This window comes from Geotrypetes seraphini, chromosome 2, assembly GCF_902459505.1.
Source record: "Geotrypetes seraphini chromosome 2, aGeoSer1.1, whole genome shotgun sequence".
In the NCBI taxonomy this organism is placed as follows: Eukaryota; Metazoa; Chordata; class Amphibia; order Gymnophiona; family Dermophiidae; genus Geotrypetes; species Geotrypetes seraphini.
Genome location: NC_047085.1, coordinates 342,467,287 through 342,495,228, shown reverse-complemented (window position 1 = coordinate 342,495,228; position 27,942 = coordinate 342,467,287). Strand labels below are relative to the sequence as shown.

The 27,942-nt window shown below is 42.5% G+C and overlaps 1 protein-coding gene across 2 annotated transcripts in view; it reads right to left on the bottom strand.

The window, feature by feature from the left end:
- CNTNAP2 (contactin associated protein 2) overlaps positions 1-27,942 on the bottom strand; it is a 2,440,986-nt gene that overhangs the window by 2,010,052 nt on the left and 402,992 nt on the right. The window contains exon 1 of one of the 2 annotated variants that reach the window (XM_033930310.1): positions 15,301-15,537. The exons of the other annotated variant lie outside the window; for it this stretch is intronic. Within the exon in view, the coding sequence (XP_033786201.1) occupies positions 15,301-15,442 (142 nt within the window). The 5' untranslated portion in view covers positions 15,443-15,537. Of the gene's footprint in view, positions 1-15,300; positions 15,538-27,942 lie in introns of those variants that run through there. 2 annotated transcript variants of the gene reach the window in all.

Genomic DNA, 27,942 nt, shown 5'->3' with positions numbered 1-27,942 from the left:
AAGTTGCTGGAGCTGTATTTGTCCAATTTTTTGGAGAATTCTCTGAAGGTTATTATTGAAAGAATAACTCTCATTGTGGCATTTACTCTGGAGTATTTCAGACATAAATGAGCAGATTCTTGGTTCCATTACTCATTTGGAGGAAGGACTTTTTGGAACTTTGCCCTAGAGTCCTAGCTCTGGGTTCTATATAGACAGTATTTGGAAGTTTTCTGATAAATATTGTGTTTATATTAGAAAATTAGAGTTTGTTGTGGTTAGAGAAAGTAGTGGAATCATTATTAGATCCGAGACTTCTTCCACGGGTTAGCACAAACTGGCTTCTGGTAGTTTCACCCAGTGCTACTTCTGTTGAATTAGTAATTTTTCCTTTTTCTGTTCTTTGGCCCCATAATATGATTGTAGACAAAATAATGATTCATTTTCCAAGTGGGTCTTCACTTTGTATTGATTTCCTTTATTTTTTTTTCTAATCTGTATTCAAGTTATATTGAAAATGCTTGTTTTGCTTTTCTAAAATGTATAAATAAATAAATAAATATGCTGGGACTATCATGTGGCAGGGGATTCGTGTTTAAAGTTAAATACAAGCTGAGTAGTTATTCAGGTGGCATAATAATGAGGTGTTCCATACACATTTTCAAGGTTTGCATCTCATGTATTTAACACATATTGAGCCCCTTTTACTAAAATGCGGTAAGTGCTAGCATGCGCTTACCACAGGACTTGTGCTGGTATCCTGCAGTAAATTTGCCTTTTTGCATGTATACACCATGTGCTAGAACAAAGATTGACTATTTTTCTTGAAGGGGTTATGTTCAAGGGTAGAGAATGGACATGATAGTGTTTATCAGTTAGCACATGAGGCGAGCTAAAAGTAATATAGAATTCAGCCACTCTTCATCTAACTTATGCATCCAGGTCTGCACCCCACAATTGCAAGAATAACTTTAAACGCAGATCTTATCCATTTAAAATTATGCCAGTGTTTCAGTACTCATACCTAGGTGGTATCTAATATAATAAAACGCTAGGCCGCGCATGCGCACTTCCTATGTGTGCGCCGGTTTTCCGTGAGCTGTAGCAACACATAGGAAGTGCGCATGCACAGCTTACGCTCTGTCCTGCTCCATGTTGAAAGACGCAGCGTCTCCCTTACACTAACTTTGCCGTCGCCGCCTCTCCGCTCTCTCTCTCTTCCTCCCCCCCCCGAGACGGATGGCCAGCGGCTTACGCGCATGCGCTGGCTTGGCGCACCAGAGGGCAAGATGAAGGGGGTGCGAAGCAGCACTGGCGGCGGCAGTGTTCGGTAAGGAACACGTCCACGAGTCCCCCCTCCTGCATCAACTGCTGCTGCTCCTGTTTGAAGCGGCCTGCTGAGGTTTGCGGCCGGCTGTAGCGAACCTCGCAGGCCACTCTCCACATGGAGCACGTTCCCTCTGACGCGATTGCTTTGGGGGGGAGAGTTGTGCTGGGGGCAGACAGCAATCGGGGGGAGGGAGGAACAGAAGGGGGGCCACGAAGCAGGCAGGCATTGCACAACAGGGGGAGAGGTGAAAGGGGACGCACAGACAGGGGACACACAGACAGGGGACTTGGGAGAGACACAGACCCAAAGAATGACAGACAGACAGCGTCCAGGGAGAGAGACAAATAAAAAAAACAACAACACACCATACATACAGACATCTAGCACCCGTTAATGTAACGGGCTTAAAGACTAGTAAAGAAATAAAACAAAAAAAAACCCCAAAACCAAAGGAAATAAGGAGATACCTTTTTATTGGACTAACTCAATGCATTTTATGATGAGCTTTCGAAGGTAACCCTTCTTCAGTTTAGAAAAAAGCAAATATTGACAAATATCAGTATATATAAGGAGAACATGAAAGCATTTCAGTGATAGGAAGAGAGAAGGGTGGATGGATGGGCAGGAGACAGAAAGGTGGCAGAGCAGTTTTAAAATATCTTTATAGTGGGAAAGAAAGCCCGGATCTCTGTTAAGTCCTGTCTGGTAGGTGTCAAAATACTTCATTTTGATTTCAAAAGGTTTTATGTTCATGGATTGTTTTAAAAGTTCCCTTTTAGTATTCTCACCATAAAATCCTTGGTGCAGTGGTCAGTTTTTCCAAAGTGTTGTCCGACAGAGGTGATATCCTGGTTGGTATTGCAATTCTTAATATGATATCTATGTAGGTTGGTTCTGGTCTTTAGCATTTGGCTTGCTTCACCGATGTAACGTACCTCTTTGCACTGAACGATGTATACGTCTCCCTTGGTATTCACGGGGGTTGGGTGCAGAGCCGGACCGTGAAATGTGAAAAATCACAAATACGTTTTCGGCCGGCTCTGACCCACCCCCGCCTCATTCCAGACCTTCCCGTCTCCCTCCTAGCATCCCAGATATTACCTGGTGGTCTAGCGGGCTTTCGGGGCAGGAGCGAGCTTCCTACGCTCTTGCCCCGTGCACATCACTCATAGCAAATGGCTGCAGTGAGTTCCTGTAGTCTCTCGAGACGACGACGGGAACTCCCCACAGCCATTTTCTATGAGTGATCTGCACGGGGCAGGAGTGTAGGAATATGGCTCCTGCCCCGAAAGCCCGCTAAACCATCAGGTAAGGTCTTGGATGCTGGGAAGGAGATGGGAGGGAGGCGGGAAAGGTCCGGAATTAGCCTTTTTTTAAAAAAAAAATTTTTAAACGCGAATAATCGAATCCGTGGATACCGCATTAGAGGAAGAACATGTGAAGAGTCCCTTTATGCTGAATGTTTTTCCCATACTTTTGAGAAGTGCTTGCACAGTTTGCAATTTGTCACACCACAAGGATGTGTGCCATTCTCTTCTTCATGGGTGTGTGGGGGGAGCTTGCTTTTTAGCAATTTTTGTTTCATACATAAATGCCTAGCTCTGTTGAACATGTACATAACTTTAAACAACATATCCTTTTAAATTTATGCGGACTGTCCTACTGAATATTGATCTCAATGAACTTAATGAAGAGAAAAACCCCCCCAAAATAAAGCATTCTACTGTAATTAGTTTTCTTTTGTTTACCCAGCTGATGACAATTTATTTACTTGGGTAAACAGGAAGTTGCAGAGAAAGAGTGAAAGTTGAAGCCTCTTCATTCACGGGCCTTAGGTTAAGAATTGATCTTGAAGTAGAACATTAGAAAAGTGCTTTAAAAGACTCTCCAGAGCTCAATTACTCGCCTAGGGATTTAGAGAGAAAAGGCAGCTGCAGTGCTATTTATGCTGCTAATTTTTCTTCTTTTATAGAAGTTTGAAACAAGGAGCTGTGCGAATAATAAAAGATGTTTAGTTTCTCTCTTTTTTTTTTTTTTTCCTGCAGAAATATATGCATGGTATTACAATGCCAGAACAATTTCCAAATTGCTCAATATCAACCAGGGGCAACCCTTGATATTACAATGTGTTATGATCTCCCTAAGACTGAGATGTCAACTTCCTGCTTATTTTTATCGTCTTTAGGGAGGGATGAATGGTGTGGCATGTTGCTATATACTGACAAGTATGCTCAGGGACCTATCTGCACTTCCAAGGAGTTGAGCAGCTTTAAAAGTGTTTGATGACACTCGTATACTGTGCTCTGACTTCCCTGAGATCACAGTTGAATGATTCCTTTAACAAGGAATCAAAGGGGAGGGGGGGGGACCCTATATATGTGTTTGGAATCAGCAGCTAGAAAACATTTGTGTCATTTCCAAGAATGTTCAGTCATTTTTTAGTCATTTTTTTCATCTCAGGAGCAAAGCAATTGAGCGTACACTCTTTTGAAAGAGGGCACACTCAGAGGCATAGCTATGGGGGGTCAAAGGGCATCCCCTAAACTGATGTTTAAATAAAAAGGATATCCCCTCCCTGATGCTACTGCATCTCTTTCTTTTACCTTAGGAAAGGCATTGCCTTACACAGTTCAACACCTTTTTCCTTCCTTTCCCTTCCCTTCGCTCCCCTCCCCATCCCTCCCTTGGGTGGCCTTTGCAAAGTAATCTTACACTAACTCTACAGCAGCAGTCGGTGAATGAAGTAGGCTGCCTCATGCCTTCTCTCAGCCATTCCCACCCTCCTCTGATGCAATTTCCTGTTTTAGCGAGGGTGGGACCAACTGAGGGAAGGCATGAGGCAGCTTGTTTCAATCACTGATAGGGTTGCCAACTTTTTAACAGTGAAAACCCAACTGCCTGCCTCATAGCCTGCCCTCATACCCATGCTCCAACCCAAGTCTCTTGCTACACCTATTGTTTCAAACTTTTCACACCCCACTCCTCTTTAACTAATTGGTCATACTAGGGTTACCATCTTAGAAGAAAAAAAAACTGTTCCCTTCTGTGGAATTAAACATTTATTTACAAATCGGACTTCTTTTTTTTAAAACTAAGCCACTTCTCCAGCCTCTCCTCCTCTTCATCTCCTCCACCCTTGGGTCCTTCATTTCTTTCCTCTTCTGTGATCCAACATCTTTGCTACCCTCCTCTTCACCATTGGGCCCACCATTTCTCTCTTTTTCTTCCCTTCTTCTCCTCCCCCTTTTGGTCCATTATTCCTCTCTCTTTTTTTCCTCCTTTCTCTTTCCCTTGGTTCCATAATTTCTATTTCTTCCCTCCTTCCTCTTCATCCCCTTCTGATTGCCACTCTCTTTCTTTACCTGGATCCACAATTTCTCTTTCTTTCATTTTGCGTCTCTATCATTTCTCTTTCTCCCCATCACTTCCCTCCCTTCTACCCCCAAGGGTCCATCTTTTTTTCTTCTCCCTCACTCCCCAGTCATTTTACTCTCTTTGTTCCCAAATTACCCCTACCAGATGCATAACTTCTCTCTTTCTTCACTCCCATCATCTTTCCCCCTACCCTCTACCTTTTGCCTACCTTAGTGTCTTTGACGAGGTTCCTAGAACTGGCAGGAATTCAGAGATGCAGCCAGTGGCCTGCATGGCCCCTTTTTCTGATGTGAACTGCCCCTTTGATGCAACTTCTGGTTTGTAAGGGGTAGCTGAACAGCTTGTGGAAGATATCTTTAAAGTAGACTTGGGGATATTGAATGGCAGAAAAGGGGGGGGGAAGAGAGTGGAAAGCACTGGGGCCCCTGCTTCAGTCCGCCCCTGAGGGTGGCTGTGCCACAAAGAAAAAAATTTGCGGATTTGAAGGGTATGCTGGCAACCAGGTTGGCCTTTCAAAAACTGGACAGGCCGGCTGAAAACCAATCAGTTGGCAACCTTAGTCGCTGACTATTACCAGAGAAACAAGGTAAATGATTTTTTTAATGCAGGGAAGGAATCAGAAGGCAGCTGGGGCTAGAACTAAGAGCTGAAAAGGGAGGTGAGAGCTAGAGCTGGAGCTGGAGCCTGAAAAGGGGGAGCAGGTGGGAGAAGAGGACTGGAGCTGGAACTGGGTACTGTGGATTGGGAAAAGGGGAGCAAGGTGAGAGGAGGCTTGATCTGAAATTGGGGACTGGAAAAGGGAGCAGGTGGGCTACAAGAGTTAGAGGCCATTGTAGGGACTGGAGAAGGAAGAAGACATACTGTATTGGGGATACTGTATTGGGGATACTGTATTGGGGAGATAGAAAACTAAAGGATATATGCAGGGGGAAGGTAAAGATGGAGAGGCCTTTTATTAAGGTGCGCTAATGAATTTAGCGTGTGCTATCCTATGGGCTGCATGACACTTAAAACACATTAATTCATTAACACACACTAAATCCATTAGGGTACCTTAGTAAAAGGATATGTTGCACTTTGTGCGTTGAAGTGCTTTGACAATGAGCCTCCAATAATGGCAAGGGTGCATGTAACTTACTGTATTTGTGTGCATAAGTGGCAGAGCCACCCATTCCCTTCCCATGCGAATGATCCCTTTGCATTAAATGCTATGTCACATAGGGGCACTCCAACAGAACTGCACTATCTCTAGTTAGGCACATATTTGCCTGCAAAAGTATTCAAATGCATACAGTACGTGGTATGTAAATTCAGGTATATGATGGTTGCTCAGGTGTTTTATGATGATAGTATTTTAAATATGATGCTTTTAGCTTGCCATATTATTTGCAAAAGTAACAGTTAAGGGCATTCTAAGCACATATGGAAAGGCATAAGTGTCACTGGGTTGAGGTTTAGGTTTTTTTTCCTTGAATTACTGTCTGTAGTATTCAGAAGCTTATGCAGGGCTTATGAGTCCACTGGTAATACTGAACGCAGTTAACTACACCTCTGGAGATGTCATTAACTGTTCAGTGTCAACTGCCTTATTAACAGCAAACACATAGCAGCCAGTACTTTGACATCTTCCCCAAGATTTCGACAAATGATGTGGAGCAGGACTTTTATTTTTTGAATTACCGGGTAGTTACTCGGCATCATTCATTTCATTGGAGGATAGATTTCCTGCAGCTTCAGATAGAGGTGAAAGCATCATTATGGAGACAGGCTTAAGGGGAAGAGAATAATGTAAGGGAAGCATGGGAGAATTTGATGTAAATCTTTTAGATCCATTATTTATTTATTTATTTAATAGGATTTATTTACCGTCTTTGTGAAGGTATTCACTCAAGAGGTAGTTTGGAAGGCCCTATGTAAGGAGGCGGACTGCGGTTCGGGAAGGAGCAAAGCTCATTTGTTCCTGACCTTAAAGGCTGCAAGGCTGCTGCGACCTCTTGCTGCAACCTTGTGGTACTACAAGTAAAAGCTGTGGCAGACGTTTGTCAAGGCAGTCACTGGAGGCAGGAAACAGTCCCCCCCACCCCCTCTGATATTTAACAGGATTTAGCAATCTGGGAACAGCTCTCAGTCAGCCGGTCACCGCCTATATTCAGTGGCTGGCCAGCTAAGGCTAGCAGCTAGATAGACCCATCCAAAAGCAGGTTTATCTTTCACCATTTTGCTTTAGCCGGCTAGCTGCTGAATATCGGCTTGGTTGGATAAGTCCGAGTTGACAAACTTTGGCCTGGATATTCAATGCCAGTGAACGGATATAGAAACATAGAAACATAGAAAAGACGGCAGAAAAGGGCTACAGCCCATCAAGTCTGCATACTCTGCTTAGCCACCCCCTGTCTATGCCCTAATGACCCAATTTCTTTATCTTGACCCTCGTAGGGATCCCACATGGGTATCCCATTTATTCTTAAAGTCTGGCACGCTGTCTGCCTCGATCACCTGCACTGGTCTCAGCAACCTCACCTTGAGTACTGCATTCAGTTCTGGTCTCCTTATCTCAAAAAATATATAGTGGCACTAGAAAAGGTTAGCAACCAAGATGATAAATGGGATGGAACTCCTCTCATAATGAGGAAAGACTAAATAGGTTAGGGCTCTTCAGCTTGGAAAAGAGACAGCTGAGGGGAGATGTGATTGAAGTCTACAAAATCCTGAGTGGTGTAGAATGGGTACAAGTGGATCGTTTTTTACTGCATCAAGATTAACAAAGACTAGGGGGCACTCGAAGTTAAAGAGTAATACTTTTAAAACCAATAAGAGGAATTATTTTTTCACTCAGAGACTAGTTAAGCTCTGGAATGTGTTACCAGAGGATGTGGCGAGAGCGGTTAATGATGCCGGTTTTAAAAAAGGTTTGGACAAGTTCCTGGAGGAAAAGTCCATAGTCTGGGATCTAGCTAGGTACTTGGGACCTGGGTTGGCCACAGTTGGAAACGGGATACTGGGCTTGATGGACCTTTGGTCTGTTCCAGTATAGCAATTCATATGTTCTTATGCTGTTGAGACAGACATGGGGTAAGCCACTCCTTGTCCTGGATCAGTGGCATGTAATGCTGATATTATTTGGGGTTTTGTCGGGTACTTGTGACTTGGATTGGCTTCCGTGAAGATGGAATACTAGGTTAGATGGACCACTGGTCTGACCCAGTAAGGCTATTCTTATGTTCTTATCTGGGATCGCCGTGGACCATGGGAGGTAGCCAAGCTGCCTCCCTTGGTTTCAATATTGGGCTCAGTAGGCTTTGCTCCAGCTCCCAGTGCCCTCTGCTGAACCACCAGGGACCTCAGTTAGACCCAGGAAGAGGGGCAGTCCCAGGATGGAAGTGAGGGGTGAGCATAGGAGGGTAGAAGGACCAGTGGGGGAATATGGAAGAGGATAGAGGATTGTCGCTGTTCAGCGGTGGATTGGAAGAGGGACTATGGACCATGGGAGGTTGGAATGGAGAATGGAGGAAAACTGGACTATTTGGGGGGGGGGGGGTCCCAGCCAATATTCAGTGCTGGGGCCTGCAAAGCTAAGTAGATGAATTTAGTACAGCTTTTGATCTGTCATAAATTAAACTGTTTAGCCTTTTGGTTGCCGGCACTAAATAATACTGGCACCTGCTGGAGCCTCCTCAATGCTGTCCACAGTAGCACCACTGACCTGCCCACTTTTTTGGGGGGCCAGTCAGAGCCGATATTCAGCGATAGTGCCTGGTTTAGTGCTGCTGAATATGGTGGTTGGGCAGCCCTGGGCAATTTAAGGGGGCAAAAAACTCTCCTACTCACTTAAATCACTTTGAATATCTTGCCCTTATGTTTCTAAACTACGAGTTTATGTTGTTATTTCACAATATAAATGTACATTTATGTGCCAGGACCTAAAAATATATGTGCCCTTTTTGAGCCATTAATATTTTTAGATGTTTCCAAGTTTATTAAAAATTTGTTATATCGCCAAATCAAGCTTCTAGGCTGTGTACATAAAAAAAAAAGGGTAAAATAACATACAATTGTAAATACAGAACCTTAAGGGCTCCTTTTACAAAGGTGTGTTAGGGCCTTAACGTGCATGCTAAAATGCCGCTTGCGCCAGCCGCTACCGCCTCCTTTTAAGCAGGCGGTAGTTTTTTTGGCTAGTGCGCGTTACTCTGGTGCATGCGCTAAAAACGCTGGCACACTTTTGTAAAAGGAGCCCTAAGTTTCAATTGACAGACAAAGGCCAACAGGACACAACAGACTAACTGGAACATGAGGGAGGCGGTAGAACTACATTATTTATAGTAAAGCACAAAGAAGGGAAAGAAAATATAAGGTTGGGGATCAAATGTCAGGTTAAATAGATTAAAAAATTTTTTAAAAAAAGATTGCATCCTTAATAGGACGGTTATACATTGAAAGTGTCCTTAAACAAGTAGGTTTTTCATTTGGACTTGAAGTAAGTTCAAGAGGTTTCTTCCTGTAAATGATTTGGCATAGAGTTCCAGAGGGATGGTGCGTTAACCGAAAAGATGTGTCTCAAAGATAGAATGGAAAGTAAGTTTTGGGAGGTGGAGCGGAGGGACCTTTGGGGGATGTATGGAATAAGAAGTGTGTTTATGAAGTCGAGAAGATTAGTAGTACAAGGTGTTTTTTTTTTAACTTCTTTATTCATTTTTAAAACTATAATTGTGCACAATAAATGATGTATTTACATAAAATATTAATATTACAGCACAATAAACTTGTTAAAAATGATGACAAAATTATTTTCCCCCACCCGTTTATCCAATTGATCGACAACTCATAAAATTACCTATAAAAACATACCCCCTCCCCAGGATGTGTATGTTTTCCTCAATTAGATAAATAAGTCATTCCTTACAAAATTTAGTTAATGGTTCCCAAACTTCCATAAATTTTTTGTAACTTCCCTTCTGAATGACCATGAATCTTTCCATTTTAAAGACATAACATATAGGATTCCCACCAGAATGAATAATTTAATCTGTCCCAATTTTTCAAGATAAGCTGCATGGCAACCCCTGTCATTATAAACAAAAAAGTTTGTTATTTTTGGCTGAAATTTGACTTTTTACCCTCATAGATGTTCCAAATAAAATGGTATCATATGATAGTGCTACTGGATTTTCTAATAAATTATTAACTTGATCACAAATAGATCTCCAGAATTTTAGAAAAGGATTTTATAGGCTATTCTATGCTCTATCGGGAGCAAATGAGCTTTAATTAGTAACGGGCTAGCATGGTCGTATTTCCTTGCATTAGTTATCATTTTAATTGAAGTATTTTGTACAAACTGCAAGCGTCTTATTTCCTTCTGGGTTATGCCTTTATAAAAAGCGTTGTTGTAATCAAAATGTGAGATTACAAAGGAATGAATTAAAATGTTGATAGATGCTGGGTCAAGCATTTTGGAAAGTGAAACGAATCATGGGGCGTCTTTGGAAACATTTTTGTACTACGATTGTGATAGTGATAGTGAGTTGTGATAGTGATTGTGAGTTTTCCATCGAAGGTGACACCCAGTAGTTTTATAAAAATGCATATTCATGTCACATGTAAGCAGCATTTAAATATCTATTTTTCCATGTATTTTAAACAGGCAGATCCTGCACTAAAATACTGGTAGAACTTGAGATGCCCTGACCTGAAAAGGTCCTTTCTAAAATTCCTCATGAATAGAATTTTTTGTTTGTTTTTTATTTATTGTTTTGTATTTGTCTGACTCTTCAATCTGAAGGGAAACCAGATGCCCGACTGCTAAGCATGATCCCCTCTCTCATGCTTACCTTCATAGCTCCGTTACAGACAACATGTGTTAGCTGACAGTTATGCTGTAACTTGGAGCAGGTGTAAATGCCGATGTGGACATTTTCACAGGCTGCACATGCACGGCCATTCTAAAAATACGGAATGCATGTATAATTTCAAAGATCGCCCAAACCGGGAGCAGCGCATGCCTCCTTTAAATCTGTGCAAGCCACCAGCACTGAGGTGCAAGCAGAGACTTTTGGAAAATCACTGTTTACACCTACATGTCAATTTACACATGCAAATAAGCTCTTTACAGGAGAAATGGCACCTAACTTGTCTAAAATCACTACCTTTATGAAATCGGCGATGGATGCTTATTTTAAGAAGGTGTTGTAGATGGAGCTGTAATTTCTTCTATATTTGTTTTGGCTACTACATTATTATGAGATGAAATCTCACCAATTCATGCCTTTTAAACTCATATGAATACTTTTACAATATGATATTTCATTTGTGCAAAACTGTAGGCCTGGTCTGCAATAGGTGGTCACATTTATGAAATCCTGACCAATCTTTGCTATTAATCTGCCATTTACTGTTCAGTAGCTGATATAGGTTTTTTGCCATCTTTTTCCTAACAACCGGGTTAAGTGTAATTAAAGTGGGAATTATCCTTTGAACTAAAGTAATCAGCCTGTCTTTCTTCTCTCTTGATTGGTTTCATTCACTTATTTCTATTTCCATTTTAATAATTATTTTATCATTTCACATTAATTTACTTCCCAGAAAATTAAATTAAATGCATCAAGGGACCTCAAAGCAAATTAGCTTTAAGCGACATTAGGCCTTAAAGATGCAAAACATGATTGTAGTTCCACTTTGCAAGCACTGCATAAATATAAATGAACTGCAAAGCCAAAAAGACTGAACCGGCATGATTTATGATTAAATTGGTTCTTTACAGGCAAAAAACCCGTCATCGCAATTAATTGCTTAGCTATAGAAACATGCTGAAAAACAACATCATAAGTACAATACAATAAAGCAGTTGACTGCCGTCAATTGACATATTTTCATATTTTCCTAAGTTATTACCATTTGATGGTTGATCAAACAAGTGCAGGTCAATATTTAAAACTTGCCAGATAGGCCCAGATTCTATAAAAGACGCCTACAGTTTGGTGCCTAGATCGGTGTACCTAGCAGAACTAGGCGCCCAACTTATTTTTTTTTTTAATTGGCTTAATTAGCACTGATAATTGAAAGTAGGGTTACCAGATTTTCCATAAGGAAAATCCGGACACCCCCCTAGACCCATCCCCCAGGCCCACCCAGTTCCACCCATCCTCGCCCCGGTCACACCCCAGCCCCACCTCCGCTGCCTGCTCTTGACGGACAGGACATCCGCGCATGCGCAGATGCGTTGTAATGATGTCACACCCACACATGTGCGCAATGTCATTGCGTCATATCCGCGCATGCACAGATGCTCTACTACGTGAAGGACAGCTTTTCCAAACCCAGAAAAAGTGCTGGGTTTGGAAAAGCCGTCCGGACCCCTGGACATGTCCTCAAATCCAGGGAAAGCCGGACGTCTGGTAACCCTAATTGAAAGCATCATGGTGGAATACGGTCTGTCTCTATGCTAAATATGAAAAACTGATTGCAGCAAAAGACAGATCATCCCACTCTTCATTTCAACGAATGTGGACTCATGTATGCTGCAAAGTCCTAATAATGTTGTATCTTTCAGCACTAGTCATTGGTCTTATTCTTCTGTTACTGACGCATTAATAAGGTTACCTGCTTATCTGATATCTGCTGTATGATTAATGTACGCTTGTAACTGTGAAAACGTGACAGTTCTTGTTCTTCTGTTTTTCTCTTTTTGTATTCCTTTTCTTACAAAATCTTAATAAAACTTATTGAACTAAAAAAAAAACCCAAAAAACAATGAAAAGATGATTTTAAAAAAGTTACGCTGAGTTTTACTAAACAGCTGTAAAGGTTTCTACTGCGTACCGGCTGGTTAAATGCTCCGACGCTTATAGAATTCCTTAGAGCAGGGGTGTCCAATGTTGGTCCTCGAGGGCCGCAGTCCAGTTGGGTTTTCAGGATTTCCCCAATGAATATGCATGAGATCTATTTGCATGCACTGCTTTCAATGCATATTCATTGGGGAAATCCTGGAAACCCGACTGGACTGCGGCCCTCGAGGACCGACATTGGACACCCCTGCCTTAGAGTGTCAAAGCATTCACCTCACCGGCCTGCAGTAGAAACCTCTACCATTGTTTAGTAAAAAGGAGCCCTTAATTTGACGATAGCTGCCTTACTCAGTAGTCATCTACAGTTAGGCACCTACCGGCAAGTAGGGCTGATTAGGGGCGAATTTGGGGCTGAGCTGGGGCATGGATTGAGTTAGACGCACTCATTTAGGTCAAGAAAACCCTGGTCTAAATGGTGTACCTAAGGATTTTACGCCTACTGGTGCAATTTTTTTAATCATTTTCATATTTACATTTCAAGTATAAACTTGTACAGATAGCAATATAAGACCAAATCAATACATAAATCAATACATAAACAAAGGAAATTTTTCACTTAATCGCTCTAGTCCCCAATAAATGAGAACCAAAAAGTAGATAGCGGAACAAAAAGAAATAAATAAAATAACTAAAGAAAGCATGCGTGATCAGGTTGATATCCAGTTGAAATTGGTCACCTCTTATAAACTTTAGTTTGTGCATTTAAGTTTTAACTTTATCCTTCTCCAATCGTGACAGTGAAAGGATATTTTTGTGAAGAATAATAAACCACACATTTACATGGGTAACGTTGGAAAAAAGTCGCCCCCAATGCAAGAACCCCAGGTTTTAATAAAAGAAACTCCTTCCGGATTTGGGTATCCCTAGCTAAATCTGGATACATTTGTACTTTTAAACCTAAAAATTCTTTCTGCATATGTTTAAAGAAATTTTTCATAAGCCAATTTTTATCTGGGGCCATAGCCACCGTCAGTAATAATGTAGCAGGATTAACTAATTCTATATCAGAAAGTTCAAGTAGTGGACAAGAGGACATGGACTGAAGCTGAGGAGGAACAAGATCAGGACAAATGTCAGGATGTTCAAAACCCTGGAAGAGCTGTGGACACGGCTTTCTTTATCCGCTGCCACTATTCGCGATCCTGCCCCGATTCGCCGCACTGCCTCACCCCGCTCCTTGGAGCCACACCCTCCTTTGTGAGTGGCTGGACCAGAAGCTTTCTCTCCGACGTCAGAGTTCACTTCGGAGAGAGGCTTGGGGGCAGCCACGTGCAATGTTTCAAAGCTGCTTGGGCCATGCCGTGCCCGTGCCATCCAGGAGTGCTGGGCCATCATCCACCATCCAGGAGTGCTGGAGCAAGGAGCAGTTCAAAGAGTTGGAAAGACTACGAGGAGCAGTTCCACAAGTAAAAAGAGAGGGGATGCCAAGTGGGGGATTGGATGCTCGGAATCACACCCCCAACCCACTGCAGGGATCGCTGAATAGCGATCTCAATGCATGCGCAGACCATCTGTAGATGGTCTGCGCATGCTTACAAAACAGCAACCTTTTTTTTTTTTTTTTTTTACTTTTGACTATAGCAAACCCGTGGTTTTAACCCACTTTAAACCCGCGGGTTAAAAATACGGCTCGCACTGCGGGGGAAGGCCAGGAGAGTTGGAGCAGAAGCAGGGCGACAATGGGGGCAGAGAGCAGGAGAGTCAGAGGCAGAGAGAGAGAGAGCTGGAAAGTCGGGGCAGAGAGAGCAGGAGAGTCGGGACAGAAGCAGGGCGGCGATCGGGGCTGAGAGCAGGAGATGCAGTCAGAAACGAAGTGAACAACTGGTCCCCAGCAGTCGCTTGTTTGTTGATCGGCCAGCCCACTTGGTGTTCCAGCTTTTGGTTAGTGAATCACTGCCTGCCTACTTTACATACTGTTTTCCCTCATTTGCATGCACAGATCGGATTGGAGGATGATCGGCCACGAGGTTAGTGAATTGGGTCAGAGGAAAATTGGGTCACAAAGTGGTCGGGACTTGATCGGTGGACTTAGTGAATCTAGCCCTAAGGCATGTAAAAGGATGACAGTCATTATTCAGTGACTCATCATATTATCTCCCATCTTGGTTACTTTTGTCTCCCCCCCCCACCCTTGAACTCTCCCCTGCCTCCTTCCAGGTATGGGTTGTGTGATGCAAGGTATATGTGCTGGTCAGTATTTTATAAGGGGGTGCTAAAAAGTTCTCAGCCCAAGCAACCAACTTCCAAAATTCTGAGCATTATTTTGCCACAGTAGCTGAAAAGTGTTACCTTTCATTAAGTGCCAATTTGCAGAAACAAAATTCTATGTTTTGACATTATTTCAGATCATTGTTTCAACCATATCTACATCATTCTCTTCTTGGTTGGGCTGAGAACTTTTCAGCATCAAATCATATGAGGTCATTTATGTATATATATGGCACATCCTCACTTTATTAAAATACTGCCACAACGGGCACATACTTTATGTCTTAAAGCATTCACCCCTAATAGTATTACCTTCTAGCCCCATAATTCTATAAGCTTATGTGCTGTGCCGCCAGACGTTGCGCACACCTCTGGACGGCTGGATGGACACATGGTTACTCATTCCCATGAGATTCCAAATAATAGTCAGAATGGTCCAAGGCTTAAATTCAGCAATTTCTTTCTTTTTCTTGCCAACCCCCCCCCCCCCCCCCCCAGCAAGTCTACACAGTAAACAAACAGTTCACTTTTAAAGTTGAAAGAAAAACATTTACAGTTTCCAACCTTTTTGCTTGGCTATTAGTACCTCCATGGCTACTTCCTCTCCAAGCCCACTCTGGGGTTTACTTGCCCACTCAGGAGTGACTTCTATGGGCTGGAGTTGTTCTAATGAGGACTCCCCATTACTCGCAGCAGCCTCCAACATTTCTATGTCTGCTTATTCCTGAAGGCTGGATCTTTCCTCCCAGTCCTTCTTCTGGCAAGCCTGCTGCCTGGGTTTGGGTTCCTCTCTCCTTTCACTCCCCACACTCTTCTCACTCCCTACACTCTTATCTGTGTAGGGGGCACACCCTGATAAGGCTTGCTTTTCCTCACAGGTGCTTCTTCTGGGTATTTAGTATAGTCATTAACCTCCAGGGATCTTGGTGTTGCTCTGTTTTCCTTCCCCTGGGAAACTGCAACCCAAGGTCCGGTCTGACAACTAACCTCTTTCCTGTTAATGTGAAAGTTCCATATCCCTGTCATTCTCATGGGTCTGGGATGCCCAAGCACCTTCTGGGCAAGGAATATAGGTCCCTTTCTGGGTCTGCTTAGGGCACATGGGCGTTACAGATGGCACAGCGCTGTCCTGCCTGTGACAGTGCCCAACCTGACACATACCCCCAGATTCTCTATAGGCTGCCCAAAGTTTAGTGTGCAATTTTAGACACAGATCTGCATCTAAACTAATTCGCAAATTAAGTGAAATTATGTGCAAATGTGACCTACGCCTTATTCTATGACATGAACGCCTAAATTTCATAGCATGCAGCTCCAAAGAGGTGTGACCAGGAAGGGCATGTGCGGGTCAAGGACATTCCCAGAAATTATGTACAATGTTATAGAATGCCTGCATTTGTGCTCCTAGTTGGGCACAAGCATTTATAGCAGCATAAATACACTCAAAGTTAGGTGCAACATGCTTGCTAAGCTAGTACTCTGTAAAGGTTGTCCTGCTCAGATCGCCCTTCATAGAATATTAGTTTAACATGGATTATTTCGGTGCCTACCTTTGGGTGCCATTTACAGACTATAGCACAGTGTGGACATTTACACCAGTGGTTCCCAACCCTGTGCTGGAGGACCACCATGCCAATCGGGTTTTCAGGCTAGCCCTAATGAATATGCATGGAGCAGATTTGCATGCCTGTCACTTCCATTATATGTAAATCTCTCTCATGCATATTCATTAGGGCTAGCCTGAAAACCCGATTGGCCTGGTGGTCCTCTAGGACAGGGTTGGGAACCACTGATTTACACCAGCCATTTATCTAGCACAGGGGTAGGCAATTCCGGTCCTCGAGAGCTGGAGCCAGGTCAGGTTTTCAGGATATCCACAATAAATATGCATGAGATAGATTTGCATCTCAAGGAGGCAGTGCATGCAAATCCATCTCATACATATTCATTGTGGATATCCTGAAAACCTGACCTGGCTCCAGCTCTCGAGGACCGGAATTGCCTACCCCTGATCTAACATAAGTGTTTGGTCCCAAAGTTAAGTGCTTAACTATAGACTTATGATAGTTTCTACAAAGCACACTAAACTGATATAGAATTCATGCTCAGCATACATCATACCAGCATCTGACTTTAGACAAGCTATGGAGAATTACCTGCTAGCTGTCACCATTACAAGGCTACTAGAGCTCCTTCCACTTACCCCACTTAGACATGTGAGAGCTGTGTACACTTACATCACAAAAGTTCATGCCCAATTTTTGGCTGGTTCTAGCTGACCAATTCTAAAGGATTCAAAGCACTACTATCGTTTCAATATGTTAGCAGGACTCAGAGAAATATACTGAGGATAAACATTTCATTTTACACTCAGCAGCATTGTGCCAGCTGATAGCAATGTTCACCAAATAAACCCCCTCTCTTACTAAGCTCAATAGTGTGGGCTGGCATGAGTAATGCTATGACTCCCCGTGCTATGCTTGCACCTTCCCTTCCTCCCCCCCCCCCCACCTCTTTAAAATCTTTGGCAGTGTGAACAACTACTCTAGCCTGCTGCTCGCAGCGGCCTGACTCCTTCTGAAATCACTTCCAGGTTGCGGGGCCAGGAAGTGATGTCAGAGGGAAAGCCAGCGTGAACAGCAGGCCAGAGAATGAACACCAGCGTGAAAAGCTGCTCACGGTGGTGAAGATTTTAAAAGGTATGGGGTGGGAAGGGAGGGCACGTGTGGCAAAATAGGGTGGACAGGGGGGGGGTTGGTGCAGAAAAAGGGGATTGGACAGGAGGGTGCCACCACCCCAGGTGACTCCTACCCTCATTACGCCACTGCACCCATAGGACTTGAATGGGTTTTGGAGCATTTGCCACTCGACACTCAGCTGTGTGGCTTAGTAAAAGGGGCCGAAAAACAAAAGTCAATAAATTTGATAAAATTTCAGCAGATTAATTTATTGGATTAATAGTTTCTTCAAAGACAGTTTTTTACTCTTTACTGTCATGTGGATAGCAGAAAATACTCGTCTTATCTAAAATGAGTTTTCTAACAAATCTGTCACAGATGACCTTCTGGCTGCAAAGAGCTCTTGAAATAATTGATCTACAACACCCACTATCTGATAGTTAAGCAAATTGCAGCCTTTCACTAAAGACACCAGTAGCTCATTAAATGATATTTTGACATGTCACAATATTATAGAAAACAGACATCTTTACTTCAGCATTCATAACTTTACCAGAGAGTAGAATGACTACTCTGTATTCCAAGCTTGGCAGTGGTGATGCTGCTATTCAGATTACCCTGATTTAGAGCTTCTTTGCTTCAGAGGCAGAGGGGCCCAAGAGTATTACAAAGTCAAACATGCTTTCTCTGGGGATGGGTTGATAACTCTGTATTGTAGCAATTATTACTACTGCAAAAACATTGCATCAACATTTAGAACCAGAATTAATAAAAACCTACAAATTGGCTTGCTTTAATACATAGTTTTGAAGCAGCATATATTTTACAGATGAATTGTGGATCACATATTTAAAAACTCTTATCCAGATCTCATTCCACTTAACTCTAAAGCTACTGTGTAATATCCAGCTGCTATCCATATAGTTATGTAAGCAAATTTAGGATAGCATAAAGCTGTCCTAATATTAACCACATAGCTTTCTGGCTAGTGCTGAATATCAGCGCCATCCATAAAGCTAGTCTGAATTTAAAAGAACATAAGAGCCGCCATACTGGGAGAGACCGAAGGTTTATCAAGCCCAGTATCCTGTTTCCAAAAGTGTCCAACTCAGGTCACAAGTACCTGGCAAGATCTCAAAGAGTAAAACAGATTTTATCCTAGGAATTAGCAGTGGATTTCCCTGAGCCATCTCAATAATGGCTTATGGACTTTAGTTTTAGGAAATGATCGAAACCCTTTTTTAAACCCTGCAAAGCTAACTGCTTTCACCACATTCCCCGGCAACAAATTTCAGAGTTTAATTACACGCTGTGTGAATATATATTTTCTATAGTTTGTTTTAAATCTCTTACTTAGTAGCTAAATCACATGTCTCCTAACATAGAAACAAGATGGCAGATAAAGGCCAAATGACCCATCTAGTTTGCCCTTCCACAGTAACCATTACCTCTTTTTCTCTTTGAGAGATCCCACATGTTTATCCCAGGCCCTCTTGAATTCAGACACAGTCTCTGCTTCCACCACCTCTTCCGGGAGACTGTTCCACGCATCTACCACCCTTTCCGTAAAAAAGATTACTCTGGAGCCTATCACCTCTTAACTTCATCCTATGCCCTCTCATTGCAGAGTTTCCTTTCAAATGAAAGAGACTCAACTCATGCACATTTATATTATGTAGGTATTTAAACGTCTTTATCATATCTCCCCTCTCCCACCTTTCCTCCAAAGTATACAGATTGAGATCTTTAAGTCCCTATACTCCTTATCACGAAGACCACACACCATTTTAGTAGCCTTCCTCTGGCTTTTTGAAGGGGCGACCTCCAGAATTGTGCACAATATTCTAAATGAAGTCTCACCAGAGTCTTATACAGAGGCATCAATACTTCCTTTTTCCTATTGGCCTTACCTCTCCCTATGTAACCTAGCATCCTTCTAGCTTTCGTCGTCACCTTTTCAACCCGTTTGACCACTTTAAGATCATCACATACAATCACATCCAAGTCCTGCTCTTCCGTCGTGCACATAAGTTCTTCACCCCCTAAACTGAACCGTTCCCTCTGTTTTTTGCTGCCCAAATGCATGACCTTCCATTTCTTAGCATTAAATTTTAGCTGCCAAGTTTCAGACCATTCTTCAAGCTTGGCCAGGTCTTTCTTCATGTTATTCACACCATTCAGCATGTCTACTCTATTGTAGATTTTGGTATCATCCGCAAAGAAGCAAATCTTACCCGACAACCCTTCAGCAATATCATTTATAAAAATGTTAAAAAGAACAGGCCCAAGAACCTTGAGGCACACCATTGGTAACATCCCTTTCATCAGAGAGATCTCCATTAATTACTACCCTCTGTCGCCTTCCACTCAACCAGTTGCTGACCCAGCCCATCACTTTGGGATCCATCGCAAGGGCACTCAGTTTATTTATTAGGCATCTGTGTAGAACACTGCCAAAGGCTTTACTAAAATCTAAATACACCACATCTAGTGCACATCCTCTATCCAATTCTCTGGTCACCCAGTCAAAGAAATTGATCAGATTTGTCTGACAAGACCTACCTCTAGTTAATCCATGTTGCCTTCAGTCCTGTAATCCACAGGATTCCAGAAATTTGACCATTCTATGTTTTAAAAGCGTTTCCATTAATTTTCTTACCACAGAAGTCAGATTTACTCGCCTGTAATTCTCTACTTCTTCCTTACTTCCACTTTTATGGAGATGGACCACATCCACCCTTCTCAGGTCCTCCGGTACCACTCCCAACTCTAGAGACTCATTGAAAATGTCAGTCAGTGGAGCTACCAGAACTTCCCTAAGTTCCTTCAGCACCCTCTGCCCCCATCGCTTTGTCTACCTTTATTTTAGCTAACTCCCCATGAACACAAGCCTCTGAAAATCGATCAGTGTCTATTACTCCTCCATCCCTATTCACATTTGTCTTCTGCGGTCCTGCTCCCTGTGCTTCAGCTGTGAACATAGAACAGAAATATTTGTTAAGTAATTTGGCCTTTTCTTTATCAGCTTCTACATATTCCTTTCCTTCACCTATGAATCTCACGTCTCTTTTGCACTTCTTCCTATCACTAATATATCTAAAAAATGTCTTGTCTCCCCATTTTACCATGTTAGCTATTTTTTCTTCCATTTGCATCTTTGCTTTCCTGACTACATGACCAGCCTCTCAACTTTTCCAGATATTTTTGCCCGTCTTCCTCTTTCTGCGATCTTTTGTAGTTCATGAAAGCTAACCTCTTATTCCTTACCTTCTCATCTACTACTTTTGAGAACCAAAGCAGACTTCTTTTCCTCTTACTTTTACTTACTTGCCTCACAAAAAGGTTTGTCGCCCTTACAATTGCTTCTTTCAGTTTTGCCCACCACATTTCCACTCTTTCCAGACATTCCCACTCACACAACAATTCCTTGACGTACCGTATTTTTCGCTCCATAAGACGCACCTGACCATAAGACACACCCTAGATTTAGAGGAAAAAAACAAACAAAAAAAAACCATTCTGAATCAAATTCTCCCTGCCAGGCTCTGCACCCAACCCCACACTCCTTGCCAGGCTCTGCACCCTGTTCCCCCTCTGGTGGTCTAGTGGTAGGCCGGGACAAGACAGGCCGGGAAGGGCAGGCAGGCACCCCTAGTGGCAGGCCGGCCTAGTAGCCTAGTGACAGGCAGATCGGCAGGTCCCATACCTCCCATGTACCCCAGTACCTTAAATTATCCCCTATGCCCCCACATACCCCCAGTACCTTAAATCATCACCCAATGCCCCCCACATAGCTCCCCAGTACCTTAAATCATCCCCCATACCCCCGTACCCTTTTAAACACCCCCATACCTTTTAAATCATACCCCATACCCTTTTATGCAAATACAGAACACACACAAGTGATAACGTAAAGTATGCAGCAGCAGCAAATTCAAATAGTGCCTAATACAAGTTTTCATTAAAACCCGCCTTTCAGACAGACAAAAGGACAGGCCCAAACCCCTAGAATCCAAGTTCCCCCCCAATCCCACCCTCCATTGTGTGGCTGCCAAAGAATCCAATAAATTAAGTCAGATAAGCTAGATAGTGTGCATGATCCCCCAAAGTGCCCCAGCACAGAAAAATAACAAAAGCCAACCAACAACCGTCAAGGGCATTAAAAAAAAAAAAAAATACTGCATACCTCTCCTGTCCTTTCTAGACGGCTCTCATACTAAGATTAGGAGCGCAGATGTGAGGAGAAAGTGTTACGCGCTCCCGCTTGTGCCCGCCTTTGCATTCTGAATGGCTGGTGTCAGTTCTCACGAGTCCTGCGAGAAATGATGCCACCATTCAGAAAGCAGCGGCGGGCCCAAGCAGGAGCGCGTAACGCTTGCTCCTCACATCTGTGCTCCTGACCTGAGCGAGAGCCATATAGCGAGGGAGGGATACCGCTGGACTACCAGGCTGTTTAAAAAAGGTACCAACGATGGCAACGGTGCTAGGGGGGAGGGTTTGAAAAGGTGCGGTGACGGTGCTGAGGGGGAGGGTTTGAAAAGCTGCGGCGGCGGTGCTAAGGGGGAGGGGGGGTTGAAAAGCTGCGGCAGTGGTGAAGGGGGTTGAAAAGGTGTGGCGGTGGTGCTGAAAGGCGGAGGGGTGTTTTGAAAAGGTGTGGTGGGAGGGTGTTTTACAACGCTAAGGGGGGGGTTCAAATTTTGTGTCTTTGCTACATAAGTGTCTTATGGAGTGAAAAATACGGTAATCCCCCATCCGAACAAAGTTAGTTTTTTAAAAGTCTAGAACCTTTGCTTTTGAATGAGCCCTCTCTATACCCATCTATAGCCCATCTTATAGCCCATCTATACCCATCTTATACCATGCATTGATCACTGGATGCCACATGATCACCCACTGTAACATCAGAAACACTTTCCCCATTTGTAAGCACTAAATCCAGTATGACCCATCCTGCGTGGGTTCCATTACAAACTGTTGGAACAGTTCTCCTTGTGGAGAATCCAGAATCTCCCTACTTCTAGAAGACCCCGCAATAGGGATACCCCAATCAACATCCAGCAGGTTAAAATCACCTATTAGCAAGACCCCCTTTTTTTAGATATATTCTGAATGTTTACTATTAAATCTCTATTTCTTCCATCTATAAAGGAGCATCACACCAATGTAAATATATTCACCATCCCTCTTTCCAAATTGATCCACAGTACCTCTTCCTTGCCCTGCAGATCCTGCAATTGTGTGGCTTTAATATGATCTTTAACATATAACGCTACTCCCCTTTCCTTGTCTTCCTACCCTGTCTTTTCTGAACAGATTATAGCCTGGTATAACAACATCCCAGTCTTGTTTCTCTGTGAGTCATGTCTCCGTGATCACCACTATATCCAACCCCTCTTTTTCCATCACAACTTCTAGATCCAGAATCTTGTTTCCCATACTTTGAGCATTAGTATATAGTATACTGCTTTCCAGACATTGCCCCCTAGTTTTACTATTTTTGGAATGAGTAAACAGCAATTCATATCTACCCTTTCTAATCCACTCAGTAATTCTATAGACCTCTATCATATCACCCCTGAGCCATCCCTTCTCCAAGCTGAAGAGCCCTACTGCTTTAGCATTTCCTCATAGGGAAGTCATCCCAAAACATTTATCATTTTCATTGTCCTTCTCTGTACCTTTTCTAATTCCGCTATATCTTTTTTAAGATACGGTGACCAGAACTGCACACACTATTCAAGTTGCAGCTGTCCTATAGAGTGATACATGAGCATAATAATATTTTCATCTTTGTTTTCCATTCATTTCCTGAATATTTCTAACATTCTATTTGCTTTTTTAGCTGTCACTACATATTGAGATGAAGGTTTCAATGTATCCTTAATGACGACACTCAGATCCTTTTCCTGGGCATTGACTCATAACGTGGAACCCTGCATCATGTAGCTATAGTTTGGGTTCCTCTTTCCCACATGCATCACTTTGCAATTGCCCACTTTAAACGTCATCTGCCATTGTGATGTCCAATCTCCCAATCTTGCAAGGTCCTCTTGCAATTTTTCACAATCCTCTTGCAATTTAACAACTTTGAACAACTTTGTGTCATCAGCCAGTTTAATTATCTCACCGCTATTCCCATCTCTAGATCATTGATAAATGTTAAAAAGCAGCAGTCACAGCACACACCCCTGGGGAACCTCACTGTATACCCTTCTCCATTGAGAATATTGACCATTTATGCCTACTCTCAGTTTTCTGTCTTTCAACCAATTCTTAATCCACAAAAAGACATGAACCTTCTATCCCATGACTTTCTAATTTCCTCAGAAGTCTTTCATGAGGTACTTTGTCAAATGCCTTTTGAAAATCCAAATGCACAATATCTACCAGCTCTTCTTTATCCACATGTTCATTCACCCCTTCAAAGACATGCAGTAGATTGATGAGGCAAGATTTCTCTTGACTAAATCCATGTTGGCTTTGTCTCATTAATCCATGTTTATGTACAGTAAATATCCTAAAAGCAAACAGGGAAGCAACAAATAATATAATATTAGCACACTCCCAAAATATAGAAAATGCAAAAAAATAGAAAGAAGTGGTTCAAACTATATTGAAAGGGGGTTTTGATTTAATTTACCACATTTTTTGTAGTGCTCAGAGATCCCCACATTGTCAGACCTCGGGTCAAGCCTGAACAGATGAATGTCTGTATCTATCACCTCTAATCATCACACTTTATTTTAATATTTAAAGAAAATCCAAAAAGTGAGAAGTGTAAGAATTGCATGAACTTATCTGAAGAAGCTGCAAATGGTATTCAGCAGGTTCTGGGTTGAAGTTACCCAGTTTGTTAGTCTCCTTAATTTCTAATAACATTTCAGCATCTGTCTGCTCATCTTGGTCAGGTGAACCGTTGTATATTCCTATCACTATAATTTACCCCTTTACACATGGAATTTCTACCCATAGGGATTTCAAGGTGTGTTTTGGTTCTTGTAGAATGTTTAGTCCATTTGATTCAAGGCCCTCTTTAACATATAATGCTAGGCCTCCACCATATTAATTTCCTACCTAAGAGCCTACATTTGGCTTCTAGAATCTCCCTCTACCACATTTCCCTAAGTCATTGGTATCCACATGTACCAAGACAGCAGACTCCTCCCCAGCACTGTCTGAAATCTTATCTAGGTGACACAGAGTGGTGTAGTGAGGGTGAGTGGCACCCGGGGTGGTAGCGTCCCTCACCCACCCTCTTCTCTGCCCCCCCACCCCTTCCCAACCCTCCCCCACCGCGCACGTGCCCCCCCCCTTTCCTTCTCCTGTACCTCTTTAATTTTCCAGGAGTGAGCAGCATTACAAACTTGCTGCCCACATCATTCAGCTCTCCCTCTGATGTCACTTCCTAGGTGCGGGACCCGGAAGTGACTTCAGAGAGGACCAACACCGACATGGGCAGCAAGTTTGTGATACTGCTCGCGCTGAGAATTTTAAAGAGGTATGAGAGAAGAGAAGGGGCACATGTGCACAGCAGGGGGGGGAGAAAATTTGTATTTTTATTAACTGATGTTTGCAACCTTGTTTATTGGAGGTGAAACTGTTAAGGACATTTGAGTCTATGTTGCATTCGTCCTGTATTTTGGTTACTTTTGATGTCTTCTCATTATATACCAGCATCCCTCAGAATGAACCTCGTGATGTGACTTTTGATTTTATGGAGAAATTACATCCTCATCAGTTTCCCTCTGATTTTTTAAGTAACCTAATCAAACACCCCTCCCCCCTTTTAGAAAATTGCAAAAGCGTTTTTTAATGCAAACCGACACGCTGAATGCTTTGTGCTGCTCCCAATGCTCACTGGAACTCTTTGAACGTCAGAAGCATCACAAAGCATTCAGCGCACCAGCCAGCGCTACAAACCACTTTTGCGGGTATGTAAAAAGGGAGGGGGAGGGGTGTAAGATTGCTATTTGTCATAATTATTTAACCTAATGCAGCTTATGCAAAAAAAGGACTCCATGTTAGGAGGTTTATATTATGAAATCCTGATTGACGAATGGAGCTGATTGTGGTTTGTTGAAGAGTCTTGGATGTTTCTTATACATTATCAGCATCAAGCTAAGTTTTTTGGATTATTTTTCCATACTTCTTGTTGTTGTTGTGTTTTTATGTTTTTGTTGTTGTTGTGTTTTTATGTTTTTGTGGGTTTTTTTTAACTTCCTGTGCATTTCAGGAGTAAAGTTTCAACTTTTGGGGGCTTGTGCTTTTGTTTTTGGTCAAGCAAAGTTTTTTTCTTGAACCTATGATGATTTTTTTTTTTTAAGAGCGTCAATAATGCAGGATATTGCTAAGTTGGTCACCTTTTTGCTGAGGTTTTTTTCTCCACTTTGTTGTATTGCTTAGCATCCAGTGGTTGAAGTTTCCTCTACTAATTATCAGAAGCTCTGTTTTGTGATTTATTTATTTATTTGTTGTAGCTTCTGGCTCTAGTGCAGGGGTGTCAAGTCCCTCCTCGAGGGCCGCAATCCAGTCGGGTTTTCAGGATTTCCCCAATGAATATGCATGAGGTCTATTTGCTTGCACTGCTTTTATTGTATGCTAATAGATCTCATGCATATTCATTGGGGAAATCCTGGAAACCCAACTGGATTGCGGCCCTCGACTAGTGCTGCCCGATTCACAATTTGAATCGATTCACCGATTCATTTCGGGTGAATCGATTGGAATCGATTTACCCCGACAAAAAATCGGCCTCCCGATTCATTGACTGACCCTCCCCACTCGCCCTCTAAAGCAGGAGCGGCAGTGCTGCCTTTTGCTGGCCTGCCACTCCTGCTTTAGAGGGCGAGTGGGGAGGGTCAGTCGGGAAATGGCTTACCCCCTGGCCTCCCGCTGCTGTGCTGTCTGAATTCCCCACTGGCCTCCCAGAATCAATCTTTCTAACTTCAGCAGCGATGCTAGCGATCTTTACAAGCTGCTGTATGGCTTCAGAGCATCTTCTCTTGCCGCGATCCTGCCCCTTCTCTGACATCAGGGGAGGACAGAGATGGCAGATGGATGGTTAAAACGGAGAGAGAAGAAAGAAGGAGACCCTGGCAAGCAAGTTATCAGAAGACAACCAGAGCCTGGGACCAACAAGATTTGAATAATGACCAGACAACAAAAGGTAGAAAAACTAATTTTATTATCCATTTTGTGATTACAATATGTCAGATTTGAAACGTGTATCCTGCCAGAGCTGGTGTTAGACTGCAAACATGAGCTAGGATTTAACAGAGAGAGGAAAAGTCTTTTTTGTTTGTTGATTTTGTTTACACCACAGCGCCAGTGTGGTTAGGAGAAGGCAAAGAGGGTGAAGAGGCTGTAAAATAAACCCACCAGGATGTTTGAAAAAAAAAACAACAACACCCAATTAGGAAGGAAAATCGAATCAAATTGAAAAACCAATTCAATAGGCTGAATCGAATTGAATCGAAATTTTTTTTTCCTGAATAGGGAAGCACTACTTTTGACTGCTGGAACTAGAAATCATTTCATTATTAAGAGGTAAATTTTCTTCAAAAATTGCTTGTATGAATAAAAACAACAAGAGAATGGGATGAATGTACTTTTTCAACAAATTTCTATCATTTTCCTATGCAGATGATGGAAAGTTCAATTAATTCCTTTAAATGAGGAACAGAACAGCCAATTATCTTACAAAGTTATGTCAGATTATTAAATCATTCCACTGGTTATTAAAGATGAACACTAAATTATTCCAATTGTATTTTCTAATTTTCGGTTGTGGTATCATATTTACATAAATTGATGTAAAACTAGTGAACAGCTATTAGCAAATGATTTCCTACCCCTTATCCCCCCCCTCCTCCACATACAAAAAATAAGTCTTGGAGAGTAGAAATTAACCTTTTCTAATAACACCATTGTAGCAGACATGTTTTATTATTTTACAATTATCTTAAGCCACCTGGATAATTTGTAATATAGACACATGCTCTTTGGTGCCATTCTAGAACACTATTAACAAACAAGCCTAGTTAAAGATGTCTCACAGAGCAACGGAGTAGGGATGTATTGTTGTTTGCAATGAAATGTTTGCCAATAACAGTGAACACTCTTCTTAATGAATGTGTTCTATGTATAAAGAAGATGTACTTTTCTATAAGAGCAAACACTGCAAAGAGGACACACTCTTATTGAAGACTGTGTACTGTTTCCAAATAGTTTGTACAGAGCAGAAACCCCTCCCCTGGCTCAATCCCCCTCTGGCAACAGACACTTCCTGAGCCTAAAGACCTTCCCCCAAGAGCCTCAAGATCCCCTATACTGCCCCTCAGCATAGACCCCCCCCTTTCCCATCCCCTATAGGTGCTATTTTTAAAATTAGTAGTGGTTCAGGAGGGGTCTGGGCAGTAGCGAAGCCCATTTTCTCCTCTCCAGTCCAATGCCTTTAGGAAAATGGCACCCAATGCCTTTAGGAAAATAACTGCCTCTAGGGATCATGCTTTCTTATAGGGATCATGCT